The sequence below is a fragment of the Larimichthys crocea genome, chromosome VII (genome assembly GCF_000972845.2).
Source record: "Larimichthys crocea isolate SSNF chromosome VII, L_crocea_2.0, whole genome shotgun sequence".
Classification (NCBI taxonomy): domain Eukaryota; kingdom Metazoa; phylum Chordata; class Actinopteri; family Sciaenidae; genus Larimichthys; species Larimichthys crocea.
In genome coordinates this window covers 12,915,836-12,940,418 of record NC_040017.1, presented here as the reverse complement: position 1 = coordinate 12,940,418, position 24,583 = coordinate 12,915,836, and the positions used below count along the sequence as shown (strand labels likewise).

General features: G+C 39.4%; 1 protein-coding gene across 1 annotated transcript; it reads right to left on the bottom strand.

Annotated features, from left to right (window-relative positions):
- Positions 1-901: 901 nt before the first annotated feature.
- Positions 902-16,341, bottom strand: slc6a4a (solute carrier family 6 member 4a). Its single transcript, XM_010739044.3, has 14 exons — positions 15,921-16,341; positions 12,962-13,887; positions 11,481-11,615; positions 10,764-10,986; positions 8,724-8,862; positions 7,515-7,649; positions 7,307-7,410; positions 6,924-7,051; positions 6,707-6,819; positions 5,828-5,959; positions 4,811-4,910; positions 4,531-4,631; positions 4,231-4,398; positions 902-2,646 (listed from the first exon to the last, which is right to left on the bottom strand). The coding sequence occupies exons 2-14, from the start codon at positions 13,431-13,433 to the stop codon at positions 2,572-2,574; spliced, it is 2,025 nt and encodes a 674-aa protein (XP_010737346.3). The 5' UTR covers positions 13,434-13,887; positions 15,921-16,341; the 3' UTR covers positions 902-2,571.
- Positions 16,342-24,583: the final 8,242 nt, after the last annotated feature.

Here is a 24,583-nt window from a genome sequence, read left to right as displayed (position 1 = left end):
GTTTCATTCTTAATTTCTGATGTTTTGAGGTATAAAAGACAAGAGTCTGAAAAAGTATTTTCATTGGCAGGTAACATTAGATGCAAATAGGGGAAATCACATGAACTGACCCTTGTCCACTGTGGTCCTGTTGCAAGAATTGATTAGAAATGATATATATAAATGACAAGAACAATCAGTGCAGAAATGCCAGAGGGTTTGCAGTGTCACCTTTCAGTTTGCTCAACAGACTTAGATTTATTTGTTTTGGCTGTGGGATATCCTGCTTGTGCATACCTTGGCTGTACTGTGGAATACATCTGAGGAATGTTTGAGCATGTTATGTGTCTATATATAAAGTCCTGTAGCCATCAGGCTCTAGTGGTAGTATTAGATCTACTAATGAGTATTTATTTTTATAATATAATGGTCCTTTGATTGATTGCTCATTAAATTAATCCAGGCATATGTCTGCACATATACACAATATACAGTCAGCCTGTAGATTATCAATGTTGTAGGTGTACAAAAATATGTGCCCCTTCATCAAATGGTCATCAATAGAGCATGAGAAAACCTCAATCCTTGGATAAAATTATAGATTGCATGTAGGATTTTCTATGACAAATTGCTTGCAAATTTTTGGTTGTTTTATTGTATTTTTCTAACTTTTTTTCCTCTCTTACTTTCAGTTACACTTTTTCTTTTGGCTTATTTTATGGTGATTATACACACTTGATCCAAACTTAATTCATTCGTTCAGCTTTGGATCTATTTCACATAAACATCTTTGTGTTATGTTCATCATGTTTCTAGATGACCGAATAAGTATGTTGACTCCTTCATGTGTCAAACTGTGCACACGCATGGACTGCCAAACAAAATAGAATCAACTAACAGGAGACAGAATGTATTTCTTCCCATATATCTTTATTATCTGTTATTTCCCATATATTTATATATCTTTATTTTATACAGTTGTATTTATCAATACAGTCTTTTACTGACATACATAGATCTTACGCTTAAGAGGTACGAAAGAGACAGAGAGAGAGAGAGAGAGAGAGAGAGAGAGAGAGAGGCAAGAGGGAGTTTTTTTCCTTCATAATATATTTTGGCAGTTGACAAGACAACAGGAGATCACATTACAGACACACACGCACACACACGCACACACACACTTAAAGTACAGTACACACGCACACACACACACGCACACATTACGGCATGCACATATAAAGGGGCTGAATATCCTCTAATCCTTTTTTGCACAACCACCCATACATGCACCAACATACTAATCAAGGTGCACACACACAAGATCCGAGCCCACACAAGAACTAAACACACACACTCTCACATGTCCATGAAGAGAGGAGACAGGTATTCACAGGATAGGTTACACCAATACCAGACTGACTAGTAAATACACATAATGTACAGTACTCGCCATATTTTAACTCCTGCTCCTACATACACACAGATACATACACTCTCACAAACACACGCAGGCACATGTGCATACTCACACACACAAACACACATATTTTTTTTTTGGTAAAAAGTAAAGAGCAGATAGATTTTCAAACCTAATGATGCTTTTAGCTCTGATCATATTTGGTTTCTATTACTGACAGTTCTGCAGTATGACGAGAGAATGTCACTGTGATTAAACCATAAAAGAACCATCAACAGTCATGTAGTGTGGGAGGTCAAAATGACAGCAATGATACACCATAAAATAAATACACATCTCATATTGCAGTTATAGAATGAATACACTATGTTATGTTTGTGATCCATTTTTTTTCTCACTGGACAGTATAACAGTCTTTCTTATACACATACACACAGGCACACACACACGTTCATGTCACTTCCAGACAGTATTTCACAGTGTAGGGAACTCAATGCAAATCCATCATTTGTCCAAGATGTCACTAAATAAACACAGGCTGACAGTCAATACAACATAACAACCACAATACTGAAACATCTTTAGAAATATGAACAGAACAGATATCATATATTTGGCTTCAGTAACAGATGTAAAAAGATACCTGAATTTTGCTACATATAAGAATGCATAACTTAACAGTACAATATGAAAATACAACCTTAAACTCTGGGAGTTTGCAATGTAACTATCTGGCCTTCTCCGAATGATTTGTGTGCAGTATCTCCAGTTTATTGTCTACATGAACATAGATTGTATCACTTTAACTGTATAAAATACTTGTTATGTCTGTATAACCTGAAGAAAGGTCAGTCACTAAATGATTTAGGTGACACTTATGAGTGAAAATCTAAGCTCAGGGTGTGCAGGTAACACCAGAGAACTCATTCTAAACTGAACCAGCATAAGGAACCAAACTAAACCAAGCTAAACAAAGCTACTCCAGCCTGGCTCCACCTAACTCCACCCCTATCGCTACATCTTGGTGTGAGGCAGCTAAAAACAAGAGTAGGAGATGTAATGAAAAGAGGCAAAGACGGTGAAAGTAGCCCCCTTGTCCTGTAGTTTTGCAGTTTGTCCAGAAGAGGTTGCTCTACGTAGGTAGACTGGCACCCTTCTTTTGGTTCAGGGTTTGGTCAGACTGCATTGGTGACAATGAGGTCTCTGTGTTGGTCACTGCTCGGCTCTGGAGTGATACTCTTTAACAGACGCTGTGAGTAAGGGGAAAGAGACACACAGAGAGGAAACATTAGGGACAGAACAAATAAAGGGAGAATATTAAACAGATATAAACCTGTCACTTTACCATGGAAACTGACAAGGATTAAACCATAAAACAGGTCAAAACATTCTCGTGTCACTAAAATGAATGCAATAGGTTTTGATCGACTTAGTGTTTTGTCAGGTGCGTTAGAGACAGGAGCCATAATCATTTATGATTATGCTATGAAATATTCATGGCGTGATTTAGACCGGTGTATTTAACCTGTGCCAAATGTATACAGTAGGTACTATTTTAGTGTGTCCAAACATGCCATTTATATGGATTTTGGCTATTCACTCATAGGGGTAATATTTAGTTAACTATTAATTATTTTTTTAGACTATAAAATGTCCAAAAATAGTGAAAAAGCTTAAACTGAGATTCTTAAACAATCCTAGACAAGCGAAGAACCAGCAAATATTTGACATTTGAAAAGCTGGAACCAGTAAATATTGCTTACAAACATTATCTCACTGATTAATTAATTATCAAAATTGTTGCCGGTTCATTTATTATTGATCGGCTAATCCTTTTAGTTGTAATCTCACGTGTGAAAACATTGTTTGTAACAGAATCGAGAGGAGTACTCACCTGTAGTGAGTTTACAGGACCATGAACAGAAGACAAACACAGTCTTGTGTCAAAGAGACGATCAAACATTTTGAACTCGCTCTACCTCATGCCTCAGTGACTTACATTGACACAGTCTTCGTTAACACTGGCGTACACAAAAGAAACACGAGTACAGTGTGTTGACAGTGTGTGTCAGTGCCATTGTGCACCCTGACAACGGTGTCAATACTGGCCAAAGAAGGTCTGTCTACCGGTCTCTTTGATGTCCTCCTCCCATCTGTCACCTCTACCAAAATGGTGTTACGATAAGATAATAATGCATTTTGTATTTGTATTTATTCTGTAACATTATGTATGTCACAAGGTGTTCTGATTACACAGCAAAGAGCAAATATACACCATAAAATTTCCACTAGAGCAAGAAACATGCATACAAAAGCATAAAACCTGTCTTATAAATACATGTGAAGAATAGTTTTATCATTGACGCCCGTACGTCCGTCTGTTATGTCTGTTATGTCTGTTATGCGGGGTGTTCTGTTGCTAAAGCGCTGTTGATGGCACAAGCCTGGTCTCCTCGTCTTCATCCTCAAATCTGGCAGTGTGTCAGCCTACACATGCGTTGCAGAATGTGGATGTATGAGGTGTATCAGGTAATGCTCTACATGTATGCATGTGTGTGCACACGATCTATGGGGCCTGGAAGTTGTCATGGCTCTTTTTTTCTTGCCAATCTCTGGCCTGTGCCTCCTCCGTGCTCCTTTGATCCTGATCTGATCTCCTGTCATGTGTTCGCTGGAGAGGGTAGACCCTGACAGGGCAAGGAAAGGAAAAGGGAACAGCCAACAAGCCACCCCTGTTTTTGGAGCAGTGTCAGTAAAAAGATAAAGGGCAGGAGAAGATATGGATAATAAGGAGAGGGACAGAGAAAGAGGACATGTAAGGAATGAAACCATACCTGTTTAAAAGTGCCCTTGGCATTAAGCAAGTGGTAGACCATGTAAGCAGGCACACAGATGAATGAGGACACCCCGATACAGTAGCCCAGGACAGTGGTCCATGGCGGGTAGTGGTAGTTAAACAACCTGACTTCTGGAGGGAAGGCTAGGAAACTGATGATGATGAACTGGACACAGGAACAAAAACAGAAGACAGGTATAACAATGATCAAACATCAGGATAAATATGACAAAACTACTCTGCGTCCGGCATTTCTCACAACTTAGCACCCTTCTATGACATAGTACATGAGCCTCACCAGCAGAAAGCAGGGGCAGATGGCCACCCAGCACACCCTCCAGAAACGACCTGGGTAGAAACCAAGCATGACCTCGATGTCATTGCAGAAACGGTTGGTACCTGGAACACAAACACACAGATAAAGATGTGCATCTTTTTCTATCCTCTGTCTTGTGTAGTTACAGTCACAAGGATGGTAAAGTATCATAACAAGTCAGCACCACAGTTCACGACTTTTGCTGTCATTCTTGATAAGATAGCAAATGATCATCATCATAGTCCACGTCACTCAAATTTACCGTAAAACCAGGAAACAGCGATGACTTCAAGCAAGACCACAGTGATGACTGCAGGGCCTGTAGCGTACTCCTCAAACAGCTTCACCACAAATGCTCCTCCCTGACACACAAAACAAGACAAGGGAGATATAGAGGGAGAGAGGAGGAATCTCTGCCCAGATGACTCTTATGCAAGTCTAAGACAATGATTGGGGAAAGTTGTTGCAAGTGGAGACGCTGATGTTGGTCACTCCCTTACTATAATGAGGGCTGGAGATAAACAGATTACTGCTCAGAGACCGCTCTAATCTGATTTGAGCTAATCGTTAAGTGTGGTCCATCACATTATCTAAAATACAGCAGTAACTTTAAAGATACTTTTAAACAATACAAGCTATTTTATTGGTCTATAATGTATTTAAATGGCATTTTGTGAGAAATAATTGGAATTAAATGCAGTTTGAATATGAGTTCCTTGTTAGTAGGTGGGATAAACTATTTATTTACCCATTAATTACCATTAAGGGTATTTTCAAGTCTAATCAATAAAGGATGATGCTTTTATGATAGTTTCTTATAGAAAGCTGTATGTAATGTGGTTATTGTTATAAAAATTGGGAGTATACTAGGGTGCAGATGATTTAACTCTTATAGAGAGTGTCTGTGTTTTCTGTCTTTTGCATATCTTGTCCACTCCCCTTATCTGGCATGTGTTTACTGAGGCTGGCAGTTCAAGGACAAGAGAGACAGGTTACGGGAAGTGTCATTTTGGACAAGAAACATAAAAAAGGAACCAAAAAAGGAAATTGTGAGTGGGGAGATGTCCGAGACAGCCCATTTTAAGAAAATTGTATAAGAACCAAATGACAGAGCTCCTCAGGGAGCCTTTTCTCTGTAACCCCTTTTGTGTGTTGCACTGTTAAACTCTCTTTCTTAAACAAGAATAATAAATTCAACTTAAACTTTGATACTTTGAATCCAGTCCTCCTTATTCAAGGGTTCTTCCTTAAAAAATCTTGTAACAGTTATTTAACTTACATATGTGAGTGTGGAGAGAGCCCCGAGGTAGCAAACACACACCAAGCCGAAGACAAACCACTCTCGTCTCTTCACCAGGATATGAGGGAACTCATCTAGCATAGCGGTGATCACCCCCTCCAACCCTGCAAACTGGAGAGAGGAGTTGAGGAGTAAATGAGAACTCATCAAGAGGGTGCAAAATTAAACAAAAAAAGGCAGAAGGATCAAGAAAGGAGAAGGTAAAACTATAGCAACTTGTCTGGGAAACATCATACTCTGTCGATCTAATCAATCCAATCCACACTACACAAATGGAAAACATCCAAAGATCCCTTGTGTATAATAACTTTTGCACAATGACAAAAAAAAGGAGAGACCAAATGTTTAGCCGATCCAACATGAATCCAAGTACACCAACACGTTTCTTAGTAATATCCACACTTATAAAATGGAGGAGCATAGCAACCCCCGATGCTGATTCTGCACTGATTATCAGTATGTGATAAGAGCCTTACAGGTTTCTCCAGCTGGCTGACTCTGGAGAGATAAACACAGCCTTATGGAGACAAGATCGCCACACAGCAGTGATATGAAAGTCCGGTCACATTGATTTTGTTGACTGTTATCCAAAATGCAACAGCGAAGACAAATAATAATGACACCTTTATGGAGCTTAAATACAACAGGCAAACATGAGTCAAACAAAACAAAGCCTTTGGCTACATAAGAAAGCAAATATGAAACCTCTGTTTCTAGGTATGAGAGGGCACATACTGTGAGATCTGGGCACTAGGCAGCAACAGAATCAGGTAGATTACAAGGAGAGAGAAACATGGGGAAGATTTGGCAGCAACAGCAACTAAACGTTTCACTGAATTGAGTAATCAACAAACTAACCGTGCTGTCCAGACCCAACATAATGATCATGAGGAAGAAGATGATGGAAAAGAAAGTAGCAGCAGGCATATTTGCTATGGCTTCTGCGTAAATAATGAACAGCAGACTGGGGCCTGGAAAGACAACAAAGACGCAGGTTAAAAATGATTTTGATGTTCTATTCATCCTCACAACTAGACTGTACTGTACTTGGGATTGTGTTGGTGTGTTGTCCTACCGGCATCCTTGGCCACAGCATCTACGTCCTGTTTCCTCATTTCAGCCATGTATCCCAGCACGGTAAAGATGACAAAGCCAGACAGAAAGCTAGTCAGACAGTTCACAGAGCTGGTGACCAGAGCATCTCTGAGATGGAAAAAGAAGAGGTTTGGGTGACAGGAAGACGACAGAGTTAGGGTCTGTAAAAATTTAGACTAGACTGCTGAAACCAGTGCCATATAGTTTGATCATGAGTCTACCTATATAGATGTAAAGGGACACAGATAATTCCATTTAAAAAAGTTCTAATAATTTTATCAAAACATTAGCATTTCTGCAGCATTTCTGTAAGCATGTAGGATTCATTGTAGCATGAATTATGAGTTGAATAAAAACTCTCACTTGTAGCAGTTGTTGTGAAAGGGATTGTAGCTGGCAAACGCAAGGAGCACGCCAAACCCAGGTCCCAGTGAGAAGAAGATCTGAGCTGCTGCATCAATCCACACCTTTGACATTTTGACATTGACGGTGGTGAACAACATATGTTAACACAAAAAGTCTTGCGTATCATTTCAAAACAGAAAGTAAGTCACTGCACCAAGTAACTTACTGTAGTGCTAAGCAGTTTCTGCCAATCAGGTTTGAGATAGAAGACCACACCCCTCCAGGCACCTGGCAGAGTGGCCCCACGAACCAGCAACACCAGGAGGACCAGGTAGGGAAAGGTAGCGGTCACCCAAACTACCTAATGCAGAAAAGAGGAAAAACAAACTTTTCAGTCCAGTCGGTCAAAACAGCTGATATCCTGTTCTACTCAATAATCAGTTTTTTAAAATTAATGTTAACACGTATTGGTACAGCATACTGTAACACACGCAGTTCAATTCATTGTACAGTTCAATGAGTATCACATAGGAAGTGCATTACATTTACAGTTGTGGTAGATTATTATTAATCCAAAAGATTACTCAAGGTCCTAGCACTAAACTCCTGTAAGAGTGAAAATAAAACATCAGAAACTGCAACAGAACCAGAGATATTGTCATTTTTATTCCATGTATTCTTCTACCTTGTCACAACTATACTAATAGTGGTTGGTGTAGCCTCGAGCCTCAAGCAGAGATGATGAGCGAGCTACAGAGGTCTGGTGAGCTCACTCCACCAGAATTTTTTCCCTTTTTTGAACTTGCAGTCTTCACTTCTGAGTCAGTTAATCAGATTTTGTGCAGCTCCCTCTGGATCCACAAAGTGCTTTATGGAACTTTTTCCACATATGCAGTAGTACTCCCCAAGACTAATAAACAGACTTTGATGTGTAAAATGATTCCCCTTTACACTACATTCAGTGGCTTTAACCCAATCTCTCTCTGGGGATCAATCAATTTCTGATTCTGATATGTGCAAACAATATTAGATAAAACAGCTAAAGCTGGAGAGTCATAGAGACCATAGGGAAGCAGACACAGGATGATCACCAATACCAGTTGTTGTGGTGTACTGTGTAGTATGAAGACATTGCTTCCTTATCTGACAACATGGTAAACAGAATGTATGATTGGAAACTGTGGAAAATGATCCCATCTCAGAAAGCTAGAGACCTGCTGCATCTTTTAGGGTTTGGTTGTTGAGGTTTGAACCAAGGACTATTTATCCTTACGCCTTTCTAACAAACCATTCCACCCATTATGATGAATGATAGGGTGAAGAGATGACAGGAGAACTACCGTCCTTGTTTCTGCCTCTCTGGCTTCATCAAATCCATCCATCCATCCACTCTAACTGACACCCCCATCAGCCATACAGGCGCCCCTTCAGTTACCTTTCCAGACGTCTTGACTCCTTTCCAGATGCTGAAGTAGACAATGGTGAAGATGAAGAGCAGGCAGAGGGCCAGCTGCCAGCTGACAGAGCCCAGCTGGTGCAGACCTGGGGAGAGGTGGACCTGCAACACCTGGCGACTGGAGGGAGGAAACGAGGCACGGGTGAAGTTGGGGTAGAGAGGTGAGGTCAAAGAAGGTGAAGACAAGGTAGTGATGACAAGAAAATTGGTGAAATTATATAACATAACAAACATAAGAGGATAGGACAGGAGATAGGGGGAGTCATGGAAATCAAGGAAAGGTGGAAAAGAGTATAAGACGGGAAAAGGAGCAAGAGGGGAGGAAAGGGAAGGGAAGGAGAAGAATGTGGAGAATAACATAAGAGTAAGTAAAAATACAAAGATAATGTGGATAGAAAGGATGTTTGGAAAGCAGAGGAAAAGGATGGAACATGGAAGGAAGGAGATGAGATACAGAAAAGAAAAGAAATAAATAAAATTTAAGTATTGGTGGGGTGATGAGAGAGGGTAATACACAGGACAGAAGGGAAATGATGATATATATTCATCATGATGAGATGATGATGAATGAGCCTAATCCCCTGACATACACACACATGGATGTTTCATACATATTAAATGAGCACTAATGAAAGTTCACCTCAGGGAAAAGATAAAGACTATATAAAACTGATACAAGAGGGCCGTGACTGACGTTATCAGAAACATTTATAAATTATTAAAGAAAAGTTTACACAAGATAAAATAAAAAAATGCACTACTGGGCAAAAAAGAAGTAGGCTGAAATGAACAGTGTAGTTAACATCTGGTCACAGGTTAAGCACACAGTGCTCGCACGATAAAACAGAGACTTGATTTATGTTGAAAACAGGAAATTCTGGCGCCAGACTGAGTTGCGGAATTTGTTACTTTTAAATCTGTATTAGGAAAAGTCAACTGTGGATAAACCCTGAATCTTTCTCAGTGCACACACACACACGGACATGGTCAAATGAGCAGCTGATAAGACTGAGCCAGTAAAAGCATCACTTTTTTACAAGTTGCAGCACTTCCTTTATAAGTTGTTGTTTTGTGTCCCAAAACAGTCAAGAATAAGAAAGACATTGTTCGATCACAGCTCAGGTTTTAGTTTCCAATAAAAACAAACACCCAACTTGACTGAGTTGAGTGATTTAATGACTGTGAAAGTCAAAGATTGGTTAACCCTTAATAATATCAATAATCGGTAGTGGTTGGTAATGATTATGTAGCACAAAAGATGATATTTGTAACCAATTTGGAATGAAATTCATTTCAGCCTCAAATATTTCTCACTATGTTCTCATGCCAACAAATAAAGCCACCAGTTCTTTCTCTCTCTCCCTCCTTATCTCATTTCTCTCGTCCTCCAACTGCTGCTTATATCATATTTTGGCATGCTAATTTAGAGTAACCTGAAATCCTTCTAGTTTGCTGTAATATCTATTTAAGCACAACGTTTGAGTTCAAGCAGAAAGACAGTTCAGATATTTCACCATTACACTGAGGCTTCACTTACCAATATTATCATGCTATGAGTTCACTGGCATTCATTGGGATATTTCCCCTGTGTCATCCAATCTACTACTTCCTGTAATCTCAGCTGAAGGACATATAAACAGCCTTTCCTGTTTATCTTATTTGCCTGCCTGTTAATCGTCTGTATACTTTTAGCTGACTTAAACACAGTGAATAATATGCGTGAAGAAGTTTTGTTCCTCACACAGTATGCTACTGTACCACTCCTGTACTTCTAACCATCTCAGATGAGATCGGTGATTCTTATTTTGAAATCTTAATTACTTCTTCCTGCTGTGTCTTCACAGCCAGTGATGAAGTAGATATTAGAGTGAGGGCTGGTGGTAAATCTGTCAGAGCTCTTAAAGCACCAGAACCAACCCTGTAATCGCTCTCTGGAAGTCATCCTCCCTGCTTCACTTGACATCTCCCTCCTGTGTAGCTCTCCCCCTACTCCTCTATATCTGACTTACATGCACTTACGTATAGAACTCCTCGGCAGGGGAGGTGGAGGAGTTGGACCACGAGACATTGTGGTCGGTGGACATGTAGCGGTTACAGGTGCCGGTGTTCCAGCTGTTGGTGCAGGTGCTCCAAGGCAGGGTGGGCTGAAATGATGATATTAGGTAGTACAAGGCCCAGGCCATGATGGTGTTGTAGTAGAAGGCTATGTAGAGGGCTATGATGCAGATAGCAAAGCCGATCCCTGGATAAGTGAAAGCACAAAAATAAAGGTGTTAAAAAAATAAATAAAACTTCCAGAAACGGGTAGTATGTGACACCAGCCAGTTACTTCCCACATCTTCAAGGGACATCAGTGGAGGCTTCAAGTCATTTCAAGTTGCTATAGGGTAAGTGGGTGACATTTCCAAACAACAACAATTTACATACTATCACATTTCTGAGAATCTGGCATTTGGCATGGAAATGTGACAATTTCCATAACAGAGAGTCAGTGCATTTCACTAGATTCACAAGAAGTTAGAGATGCTCTTCAAGGGAACTGTACCAGCGAGGAGAAGGAGGGGTTGTCTCTAATGGCTACGCACCATCCTTCTTCGTCTTTTTATGTTCTCTTACTGCCAATTTCCCTGTTGGAAAGTGCTGTTCTCTCATGTTCTCTTCTTGCATTTGAATCCAAACTATTGCTATTAATTCATTGCTCCATCTGTTCTATTTTTTCTTCACTCCCCCTGTTACCTTTGAAGATGGGGCAGATGTGTTTCCAGATGGAGATGCAGCCACTGCGGTGGAACTGGCCGAGAGCCAGCTCCATGTAGAAGAGAGGGACACCTCCGAACACTGCCATCAACAGGTAGGGCAGCAAGAAGGCACCTGGGAGAGAGAAATTTGGTGGGTGAGAGAGGGATATTAATAGTGGGGATAAAAAAACAAGTGAGGAGGGAGGAAGGAGAAAAGAAAATGTAGGGATCAATGTAGGGAGGATGAAAACGGTGGGAAAAATGAGACTGGAATAATTGGAAGAAAGAAAGAATTATGGACGAACAGTAAAAATTCAATTACACTCAGGAGAAATGCTATGGGTTCACACTCTATCTATAATCTCAGTAGTCCTCTCAATAATTCCCAATGAACCATTAACATTAAAAGGCACTCTGTAAAAATCATTAAATATTGTAAGTACCTCATCATTTACATAACCCCAGTCCTTTCAAAAACAACAGTACATGCTTTCCCAGTTTCAAATCACTCTGCATTTATTATGTGGAAACACACAGTCAGAGGATAAATTGGTTTGAATTCTACAATGACAGATTAGGACCACTGCGATGTTGGCTTTGTTATTGCTATGTAAATAAAGTATAAGAGTGATGAAAGGGGAATTAGAAGACCAAACACTGAGGAACTGAGAAGCAGCAGGATGGCAGCCAGATCTTTGGACTCTCCAACCTAACGTGCAGAGTTTGATAAGACATCTCTCTCTTTCTGTCTTCCTTTCTTTCTATCTGATTATCAACTTATTTTATGTGCATGTGCATGTATTTGTGTATGTGGTCGCTGTGAGTCTCACAGCTTTGTGACATGAGAGCAAAGATAAGGGTTGATTGAGCAGCTGCCTGGGAGACAGGTTATTAAGCAAGGAGAAAGAGGCTGAAGGCGTTCTCATAAAAACCACAATTAATACTGTTGCCTCTATCAAGTGTCTCCCAGTCCCCATCTCTACCTCGCTCCGTGAGACACACACAGAACACAGGAAATTGCAAAGATTTTATTATTGCAAATTCAATAAAAGTAAAAAGGGAGGCCCTGTTTGCCGCTAGGTGAGGACTGTGTAGTAACGGAGCACAGGCAGACCACAAAACATAAGCTTACCTTTTTGTACCTTAGACTGTGTACACAAACAAGTATGTTAACAACATTCCTAATATGTCTATGCCCTTCATATTTAGCCAGGTGTTCAGAGACAGTCTCCATCTAGCTCCATCTTTATTGATGGAAAAAGTTACAGGGCAGTAAACTGACTTACTTCAGCTGCTATAACTACTGTAAGATTACAGTGTCCTCTGCAGTACAACTCAAACCTAGAAACACAAGCATTTTCCTCTTTCTAATCCTTGACATCCTTGTTAACTCTAACATGGGATCTCCTACATACTGATCTCCAACTTACCCCACTCCTTATCTTCCTCACCCCCCTCAAACATCTTTCACCTCCTCACCTCCTCCATTTTGGTAGCAGATGTAAGGGAAGCGCCAGACATTTCCCAAGTCCACCGCATAGCCGATCACAGACAGCAAGAAGTCCATCTTCTTGCTCCAGGTTTCTCTGGGCCTCTCCAAGCTTGTTTGTTGGACCACCAGAGTCCTGAGGCTTCCTGGCGGCACAGAGGACCCGGTGCCTCCTCCAGGCCCAGAGGCTGTATCTCTAGAGCTATCTGCGGTCCCTGGTCCCTCCCTGGGGCTTTGAGGGGTGGATGTGGTGAAGCCATTGGACACCTGCTGTCCAGAGCCAGAGGTCAGGCTCTTGGGTCCTTTTTCTGTGAGACCATCAGCCAGCATCAGTCTACCATTTTCCTGCTGTGTTCCCTCCTGTTCTCCCCCCAACTCCTCTCTTGCTTTGTCCCTCTCTCCCTCATTCTCCTCTTTGTCCATTGTCAACATGCTCGTCATCATCATATCTTTTGTCTCCATTGGGTCGTGTTGATGTTGGTGTTGGCACAACAGTTAGGGGTGGAGAGAGGTTCTCAGTGACGCCGAAGGGAATGTGGCACTGCTGTCTGATATAGTGCCCATTAGGGGAACAGGGGAAGAGTTAGGGGACGGGACAGTGACGGTGTAGGACAAATTTGGCAGATAACAAAAAATGGGATTGTCCTTCTTGGACAGGTAAAGGAGACGGGGAACAGGAGAGCAGAGCTAAAATAGGAGAAAGGGGCCGGAGTGAGGGGAGGTGGTGTGTATGTGGGAGAGGACTGAAAAGTGTCTGTTGAGCAAGAAAGAATACGAGCAGGCAGCGAGGACAGACAGATGAGGTTATACGAGAATAGAGATGTGTTTGAACAGGATGTGGCCAGGAGAAAGGTTACAAGAATCTTGGATCTCCTCCACAAACTACCCGTCCTCTGAGACTCAGGAATGGGGCAAACTGCAACACAGAGAGGGAAAGTCATGGGGAAAGAGTTGTTGAGCACAGTTGTTGAGTACACACATGATATAAACATATAAAATGAGTCTTTCTGTCTTTCTCCACGTGCTATAACTGAACTATGATAATGAAAACCAGTCTATAGTCTATAGTCTTAGTGGTACAAATTTGAGGGGATTGCACCGGGACATGCCGATTTACTTAGCTTTCCCTTATGTTACTCATTTCACGCTATCTCTCAGTTGCATAACCTGTTTTAGTGCTTATTGTAACTGATCAAAGCCGTATAATGGGGAGAAATTAGAGAATAGAGAACAGGCACCAGCACAAAACACAAGAAAATGCCTTGAAGGATAGAAAAACAAAAGTGATGCCATATGCCGAAAAAGATGCTCTCTGGTTTTGATTGTTAGCAAACACAATATAAAATATCAAATTATTATGGACGGTATGAAAGTTATTTGCTCAAAAGTTTTGCTCTCTGTAACATGCACTAAGCAAAAAACAAATCTATATCAATTAATTTCACTAGGTTTGAAAACATATTTACCATCTTGTATTAAGACAAGGTTACCTAAAATATATGCTTGACTATAATCAATGAGTACAATCAGACTTTTAAACTGCACTTACAGTACCAGATATATCAGATGATTCAGATGAAAAAATTCTACATATGTAAACTGGTGTAAGGTGAATGTGTTCATCCCCTTTATTTCTTAAGAAAATTCGAACTACTTAATAGAGTAATTTCAACACACAGCACGTCTATAAAATTTGAAATCTACATTATCCAGATGAGTGCATTAAGAGATATTCTATGTGAAGAGGCATGGATTTGTAGTTTTTGTCCATTTTGTACATGATCTGAGACGTAATTGAGAAGCAGCAAAATATAAAGTTAATACCATTCGTACTCCGTACAAATAGCTTTAATTAAATTTTTATACTTAGCAAGGAGAAAGGCTTCTATGTATGGATAAAAATATATCCTTTTAAATTGCAGCCATTCAGTTACTCAAGATACAATTTAAAATGCTATCACATTAGTAATGGGTCAAACATGGAGAGATTTAAAAGTTGATTATAATGTTTACAGTGTTAGCTAAATTAGTAATGAATGCCAGAATGTGAGAAGACTCAATTTACATGGAATGTCATTGTCTTAATAAGAAACGAGTGTCCAGCAGTTTTACACAGCACATTTAGTCCACTAACACTAACATCTGACTACCATGCAAACCAAGAGCTTGAATTCTGGATCTTGTCATGTATCTGGACTCTGAGGAAGAAAATAATCCCTGGCTAACTTTCAATTTAACGCAAAGATTTTTATTTTTATTTTTCATACAAACCACACTAAATTATCAAATCATTACTACAACCATTACTTCATTTTCAAATAATTAACGGTCCTTCTGGTCTGACAACTGAGCTGTTTAAGCTGACATAATCAACGCAACTCTAAAGTACGCTTTAAAGCAGTCATAAGTTCTCCATGACAACAATAACTTTATTTACATATGTATTCTCAAAAGTGATGAAAGCACAGTCTTTCTGTAAGCTGACGTAAGCGTGACTTACAGTACACTTTTCTCACCGTTATCCATAAAGCACACAATCTATCAATCATCACCCCGCCGCAAAATAGACTGAAAGAAAACAACAATGGCTAAATTACTCATTTAATCGCAATCTGAAAAAAAAAAAACATGTGAAGTCATTCAAAGATCAACACTGTAGAATAATACTGTGGTAGCTATAAACTTTAAAGACGCTTGTCACGGATATCAAAGATGATTTTTTTTTTTCTTTTGGTGTTCCCCTGAGAAGACCTTAATAAAGAAAAGGTGATTAAGATGATAACATCAAGATTCAAGCAAAGAGAGATCAAATTAAAACTGTTATCTTAGTGAACTCTGCTTAAACTTCAGACAAATCATTCCTCGGCGCATTGACACTTTTTCAATAAATACACTAAAAAGTAAAGACACTAATAGTATTTTTATCCCAACTCACATCCCATACATTACCTTAAGAGGTGGTAAATGAAGACAAGTAGAACCTGTGGCGACTAAAAGACACATAACCAGCAGCAGCAACAACTTCTACCCAAAACTTCAAAGAATCCTGTGGTATTGCAAAAACTTGTCAGAGAAACAGCGTGCACCAGCACATCAGGACACTGCGTTTGCCCATTGAGCTCTCAAACCTCTCTCATTTCTCTCTCTCTCTCTCTCTCTTTCCCTCCCTTGTTGTCCCTCTCTCACCAACCACACACACTTACACACATGCTGCGTTGAGAGACGCAACAGCCACGTAGAGATGGATGCACGGATGCGTGCGCTCAGACACAAGATAGTGGTGAAAAATTATGCAAGCACAGACAGGCACACTTTGAAGCTTGATTTGTTATGTACAAAAACAACACAAAACAGAAAAAAATCAACTGTAGTGCAGCTCTCACAAATTGTGGTCATGGCAGATTTCTCATTAAAGCACACACACACACACACACACACACTGCAGACAGGGGAAGTCCATGGGTAGCTGTGTGGAAATGTGGGGCTCGGTGTCAGGGTGCTACTCACTACCGTCTGTCTTGCTTGCACACACAAACACACACTCACTCACACCCACACACACACACACACTCCCTGCAAGTCATGCTGGAGTTCTCACACTCCCTCTTTTTGCATTTTTCTTTAACCATAACTCATTCAGCATTTACATTGCTTTCATCTATTTTTCCAAGTCCTTTCCTTGAGTCATCATGAACACCTGCTATGGAGAGATTGCTGCTTGGAAATCTGTTGCACGTTATTTTTGAATTCTCTAACTACATCCAAAGTACATGCTTTTCAGTTCAAATACTCAAGTGCAAAGCATTTTGTCAAATAATGTGACTGTGACGATGGCAAACACATTCTTTGATCAGGTTGCAAACAACTACTGCTGTGTGTTACAGAGCTCTAGTAATAAAAGCTAGTCTCGCTCCACTTGACATACTCTACACGCCACATTAGAAAATTGAGCTTTCTGCTGGTGTAAGGTCAAGTGTCTGACTCACTGAATCATCTTGCTTACTACACACTGTGGTGGTTCTGGGCAGCACACAAGTCGGATTACATGTAGCTAATCTTTTCTCTGTAACTACACTCCTCCATGTTAGTGCTGCAGCATTTTTACCTGCTTACGTAAAGTTTAGAAATATTGTTTCATGATGTGTAAGATCAAGCTGCGACAGATTTTCACATTGCACAGTAGGTTTGTCATAAGCAATATTCAGTTTTAAAGAAATACACAAGAAAAATCAAACTCTGTAAAAAAAAAACAAAAAAAAACAGCCCACAACTCTCAGCCTGTGTTGTATTATGACTTGCACAAACATGCAAACACTTTCTCACGCATACTCATGTTGCATAAACTATATTTGCAATCACACGCTTGACTTAGAGCAATTCTTATTGCCATTTATGAAATGTTGAATGAGTAATTAAACCATATTTCACAGTGGAATGTAAAAGTCTCCCGATAATGAACTGTACATCAGCTCATGAGCATTTGCTTCTGAAATCCCCAGAGATCCCAAAGGGCGCCTGCTTAGTGTATCTTTTACTCTAAAACAACTCATAAAGCCTTGGGTTCTTTGCCAGTTTTTGTAACCAAGCAGTTTTCCCACAGACCAACACCCTATAGTGTGGGGTATCGATGTATGGTTAAGTGAAACTAATGCTTATCACTGCTTGGACAACTTTCTTACTGTACACTTTGCATTTCCTTGTTACTTATGGGCTGATATTTAAGCTGATACTGATCTGAGATAAGCTAAAGTATACTGTATACCGACATGGCTAATTTATTGGTCTAGCTTTACTGCCTGTACATCTGTTTGTCTATACAACACACACCACCAACACCCACACACACACCTCTATAATATCTATATATTATATATATATATATATATAAAAGTCTGTCTTAGTAAATTTGATGACTCGCATGTAAAACCACAACAAAGAAATACATTTGAAAAAATGGTGTTTTCTATGGCCAAACCTTAGGACGACTAATCAAATTTACTAATTTCATTTCAATCTGTTTTGAAAAAACACCTTGGGATCTAGTAAAAATAGACCAAAAATTCTTTATCCTTTGATGAGTGAAGCCTGGTTTATGCTCACTGCAGTGTCCCCAGTGTCGTCACATGTTTTGCATTGAGTGCAAAGGCTCAGCAACACGTCATGACACTTGTTTGCGCAACTCTGAATTTACTCTGAAGTCTTTCATTTACACAAACACTTGTTTTATACTATGGACACATGCAGCAGAAGTGCAGAGACACATAGAGAGACCAGAGAGTCCTAAACATGTGGGCTATAGTTTTCCAATGACCACTTGACATCATGCCAACTTGAGCAGTGGCCATTTTTTTTATTTTTTTAAGATTTTTTTTTTTACTTTTAGTACTTAAAGAGGAAACTACTCCCAGTAGAAAAGAAAAACACTTTCAATTTCTGCATGTCCCAGATTGCGGGGCAGCCTGATAAGTAGACATGTAAACACATTTTAAGTGGCTGATGGAGAGATTTACTTCTATTTACTGTGCAGTGGTTGCACAAGTGGTTGGTTAAATTACTTTTTAAATTATTTCCATCTATTATTATTAACAGCTGTGGTGTAATAAAGGAGTTATTGTACTTTACCCTCATTAGTTTATTTTATATATATAGTCCTGTTCTCGCTATTATCTTACAGACAGGAACCTCATTGTTTTCTCAGCTGATTTATCTCAGCTTTATGTTACCATTTTTCAGTTAAAATGCCCCGACATCTTGTAAGAACATTACTGTAGCAACAACACCTTTAATCTCCTCTAACCTCCTCCATGTTTGAAGCTCACATATGACACTGGAATCCAATTCATCCGCTAAAGTTACAAGCAGTAATTTGGGAGCCAAGCAGACATATTAAGCAGAAACATCACTGAGTTGTCTACCTACACTTTGGTGAATGACAGCTTTCTGGAGATATTAAATATGAATTCCCGTTTGTCATGACAGAAATACAGGAATGTTCACATACTTCAATAGGACAATTATAACCTTATTACTGTTAACTCTTCCTGAAACATTTTCTTCCTAATGGCTTTCATGAAACTATAATTAATTGGAAGTCTCATTCTGTCCATAAAGTGTGTGTGTTTTTTCTATAGAAGACACTGTACAAAACACACAGCTTTGGTTGAACCTCCCAAACTAAATTTCTGAATCTTGATAGACAGAACTCAATGTAAATACATCAGTATGTTCAATGGTGTGGAGTGATATTCAAAGCACTGTTGAAATTGTAAAGATACATTGTGGAGATAAGTGTCACTCCCTATTTTTGCATCTTGCCGAATTCATTTGCACGTCATAATTAAATGGAAAATATACCGCTTTAAAGGAAATGAATGACTAAAACTCCAACTGATCTATAAGCTCATTTAGATGCAAGGAAAGAAAAATATATTTAGTAATGCGTATTAGTAAATATAGAGTCTAAGGGAAAATTTAGGGTTGTAATTCGCACTTTTGATGGTAGCAGATGCCTTTATGTGCTATGTGTTGTCATAAAGGAGAAAAAAGGGTTCAATGGCCAAGAGAGTCTAATTTGTCTTTAAGTGGCTGTTCCTGATTAGTCCACTGGACAGTTCTAAAATACATGAGTAAGCGTTTTGTTCCTATATAAATCCAGAGTAATCTGTAAATTGTAATGCACATGTCATGGCAAATATTGCACTTATTTTTCTTAAGATTCAGACTGTTCATCATCTATTTTGTAAATGGTTGGTTCATTAATTGTGAAGGTTTTCGGAACGTAGCTGTACTTAACATTTAGACATGTTACTTGTCTGACTCGAAAGTACAGAAAACAAAGAAAAAGACTACTTACACAAATGCTGCCAGTGTTCATTACAAAAAATACAAATAAAATTTAGAAAGAGCATCTCTTTACGCAAAACACCACCATTATTCAAAAGTAAGCCAAGCAATGTGGCATGAAATGGCTTGAGGAAGTAAAAAAAAAAACAATGGCAATGAAAATAGTACATCATAAGGAAAGGAGGAAACATGTTATTGCTCTTTGGTGTGAGACATTTTTCTAAGACTAAACTAATAGCCTTACAGTCATGATGTGACCCTTATAGGTGGAAGTTACATTGTACAGAGTATCTGCGAGATGTTGTAGAAAGATATTATCCAGACCACCTTAAGCTTCAAACCTCACCACCTCATTAATTAACTGAGCAATGATTATGAGGGCATAGGCTATGTACTTTAAGTATTCCTCAAAAGTCAGTATTTCCTTTCCTCAATAGATTTCTGAGGCAAAAATTTAAATGGCAGGCAAGAGGCAAGACCTGCGGGTGGTGGAAGGTTATGGCTTGTGTTCTGTTAATTATTTGGGGATTTCTTGAACACTCATCTTGTGCACGGAAGTGAACCGTGGGAGCTGACCTGTGAAGCAGTTCCAGATGATTATGAGTTCCAGCATTTGCAAAGTTATAACCACGCACATGTCTCCCCTTCAGTGTTCACCAAAATTCATGGATAGAGATATAGACAATGCATGGATAATCAGTAAAGCAGCAAGCTTTTAAATGGTTCCTTGTACTACACAATACTACGACAATCATGTCGCATAAAATGAAACGATTTCTTATCTTTATGAAAGGAGGAAAAGACATCTGGAAGTTTACTATTTGGTTCCTAAATCTTACAGATTACAGATTTAAATGGCTAAAGGTTTTGGAAGTAATACAGATGAGGATGAATGATTGACATGAGAAGCTTCAAAAAGAAATCACACTTAAGCTTAAAAAAAACACCTCTCACCTAGTAAATCGTGCCTTGTGACTGAACCCTGCCTTACACACATGCACCAGATATACTTATCTTACAGAGATGACTATCAATATAACTTTATAGCTGAGTACTGATTGGTGTAAGCAGTGATTGTAAATGATGAACCTGCTGGTAATTAAATTATGGGATATAACAAGACAAGCAGTGTGGTCTTACCTTGATATTTTTAGCAGGACAGTCTGTGTTATCCATGGAGTGTCTGGTCATCTGGTGTCCAAGACGTCGCCTATCAACAAGTCTAAACCCAATCACACAAATCACACATGCCTGGGCTTACAGCAGGCCGTATTCTCGTTCTGCCTGGCTTAAGACACAAACACACATACTCAAGCATGCATGCACCCACTCACACACATGCTCTCACCCGAACACACACAGCCCGAGCTTTAGAAAAGGATCCTTGCCCCTAATCCAAGACTCCTTGCATGCATATTTATAAAAGGGCCAAAGAGGAACAAGAGAGAGGTGCAGATACATAAATTAAGTTACAGAATGTAGAAAAGTAAGGTGAAATATGTATAGTATCAATGTGTGTGTGTGTGTGTGTGTGTGTGTGTGTCTGTGTGTGTGTGTGTGTGTGTGTGTGTGTGTGTGTGTGGGTGTAACCACCTGCAACCTACTGGGCCAAAAGGCACTTTGCCAAGTACAGTGGTGTAGTCAGTCTACTTAGCCTTAATTGTGTGTTTGAGGAGAGACATGTAAGAGATGTAAAGGATGGCAGCACAGGCAGACAGACAACACAGTCACAGTCATGTTGACAATTACAATCACGGTGTCCTCTTTATTTCTGTCTCACCCACACTCACACGCACACACTCACACAGCCTCCAGTCTCCCCTTCTTCTTAAAATCAGGCCTGTGTGTGTGTGTGTGTGTGTGTGTGTGTTGAACGTCATTCCAATCAGCATCAGCTGAAGTACTAGGTTAATCCTCATTGCAACACACAAATCCACACACACTCACACTAACACACATGCACACGCACGTTCACAGGCGCACGCGCGCACACGCACACACACACACACACACACACACACACACACACAAAGGAATAATGAGACCAGGTGTGTGATGAACAGTCCTGCATGGTTCAATTCCTCTTGTCAAATACAAACAGCTGGACATGGAAACTATCATAAGACTCATTTTTGACGTCAGGACTTGTAAGCCAGGGTGTACAGGTTCATAAGTTCACAGGCCTGCTTTGTTCTCGAGTCCCGAACTTTAAAACATATCCACAATAAGTCTTCACAGGATGCCTTCAAGAGAGGAAACATGTGAGTACCACTATGTTGTGTGAACACACAATGCACAGATTACACATTCAGGAATAGCAGGAAGGGGTTATATCTGACAAGCAAAGATCACTTTTCATATGCAATATGTTCAGAGATATAGCCCATACAGCGCCATTCCAACACCTCTGTGGATTGGCCCATAAGACAACACATCGGGAAGGTCCAGTGTGTAGGATTTAGTGGCATTTAGTGATGAGGCTGCAGATTGCTTTAAGTTGAAAATCCCTCATCCAACCTTATCCTCCCAGGAATGTAAGACAAACTATGGTGGCTGCGAACTCACGGAAATTGTGAAAGGCCCTATCTAGAACCAGATGAACCAGTGTTTGGTTTGTTCATTCTGGGCCACTGTAGAAACATGGATGTGCAACATGGCGGATTCTGTGTAAGAGGACCCCACTCCCTTTATAGATGTAAAAGGTGGAAATGGATGGGTGGCTGTGAGTGTGATAATTTCTAGGGGATGTATGACTGAGCTATACTTATGGCAGGATAAATATTACTGGTATATGTATTGTGAATATTCATCTTTTTATCTTTTTATTTCATGTCATGCTGGTATGTGTATATCGTAGGCTGCTATGTCAGTACCGTTTGTGGTATGTTGATATGTGTTTTATGGTGCTGTAACCTTCCCTTATTACTAAGACAAATTTCTCCCTGGTGGAGACAAATAAAGAAAACCTAACCTAACCTAAGGTAAAAAAAAAAGAAAAAGACAATAATTCATATTTTGAGGTGATTATACACTAATGAAAACAGAACTCTGAATATTAGATTACATTTCTGCCAATAGATCCTCCTAAATGTTACACAGCAGACATCAATAGACTTTTTCACAGCAGCCATTTTGACAAGGTCAACGCAGGTGTTTCAAATGAAACGTATTAAGAAAGAGACTTTCCAGTCCAGCCAACAAGCACCACAGCAGCGCCCCGACTCTGTTTGACCTCAGTGGAACGCAACCTCAATTAGCATCACTGGAAACACCTGAGTTCACTTAATATTTAATGTCAAAATGGCTGCTGTAAAAAAAGGTCTATCAAAGTCGCACGCGGACAGGTTTTAGCAGGAAGCGTTTGCTTTGAATTAGCTGTACTGTAACGGAGCCGTCGCAGTCCTGAAATTGCAATAAAAAAAATACCAGTTACAAAAAATAAAAACAAATTATACTTGTACCCTAGTCCAGACATGTTAATGCACACAACAAGACAAAACAATGTTTTTGTTTGGGCTAATATGGCTAATAACGTTTAGCTCATTTAAAGACTAACTTAGGTTAGCTAGTTAACCAAATATGAGACATTTTAGTGATAAAGTAACTGACTGACTGATAAATATAATGTGCTGAGAGAATATTATACAAACCTGGATTTTCTTTTAGGAAATCCTTAGTGTTGAACTCCTTGTTGAACTCTTAGTCTGCAGCAGTAAGCAGTTATAACCCTACCTGTTAAATCACGTCCTGATTGGCTTCCTAATATCCGCGGTTAAAATAATTAATCAATAAACGCAGGCACACCTGTTACAGCCGCATGGGAAAATGATATGAAAAACAAGAAGAAAAAAAATACAGGTTATAAATGACTACAAGTAGACATCAGCTAAATTTATGCTAAATTATGTTCATTAAATAATAATTTATATAATTATTCGTATATTATATCAGGCAATTACGTGATTATTCTGTATACATCAACACATAGCTAACGTTTTACTGGTGTAGTGGAGTAAATAGCACAAGGTAAATGCTTATAAGTACAGCACATGTAAATGTTACATCCCACCACTGAACTGATGATAGAAAATATTACAGAAATTCTGTCTTAGTTAGACTTAATTATTTAGGTACTTCAACATACATGGACCGTCATCTAGTATCAAACGGGTAGCCTGCAATAACAAAAAAACAAAAAAAATATTTGTGGTCTATGCCAAAGACAAAATGTCACAAGGAATCACTCAGCCTTGAAATACTCTTTTTAAAATGATATGTCAACAAGAGTTTGACCTTGAGGTCCATAACACATGTTCTTAGTTTCTTCCTGTTCTGAGGCTTCAACCTGTTGAGCTGAGGTGAGTAATTGCTTCTGGACAACACATAAATTACACTTCAGACATTTTAAAAAAAAATCTCACACCAGATACATTCATTCAAATGCAACTAGACCTTCACATTTGTAATACTGGTTTACCATTGGATTATCACTTTCTTCGAAAAAGCAACTATCTGTGCTGCCCTTTTATTGGCAGTTGCTCTTTTGTGTAAGAAATTTAATATAAATCTGTCAATTAATCTACACTTTTTGAACCACATGACTGAGATCCTATATAACTTCACAAAGGCATGGAATATTACAAAAAGGAATCTGGTCTGTAAAAAGGGAGGGTGGCCTATAGGAGAAGAAAGCTAAGAAACAGACAACAAAGCAAAAAAGAGAAGATGATGGAAACAAGGGAAAACAAACAATCCGATTATAACCCTGG

Bases quoted from the DNA above. Each gene is read 5' to 3' on its own strand.
- slc6a4a (XM_010739044.3), bottom strand. From the start codon at position 13,433: ATGGAGACAAAAGATATGATGATGACGAGCATGTTGACAATGGACAAA. The intron at 8,863-10,763 runs GTAAGTGCATGT...TCCTCCCTCCAG, and splicing joins CCTGCCGAGGAGTTCTATAC to TCGCCAGGTGTTGCAGGTCC. The intron at 4,911-5,827 runs GTAAGTTAAATA...TTTGTGTGTCAG, and splicing joins CTCTCTCCACACTCACATAT to GGAGGAGCATTTGTGGTGAA.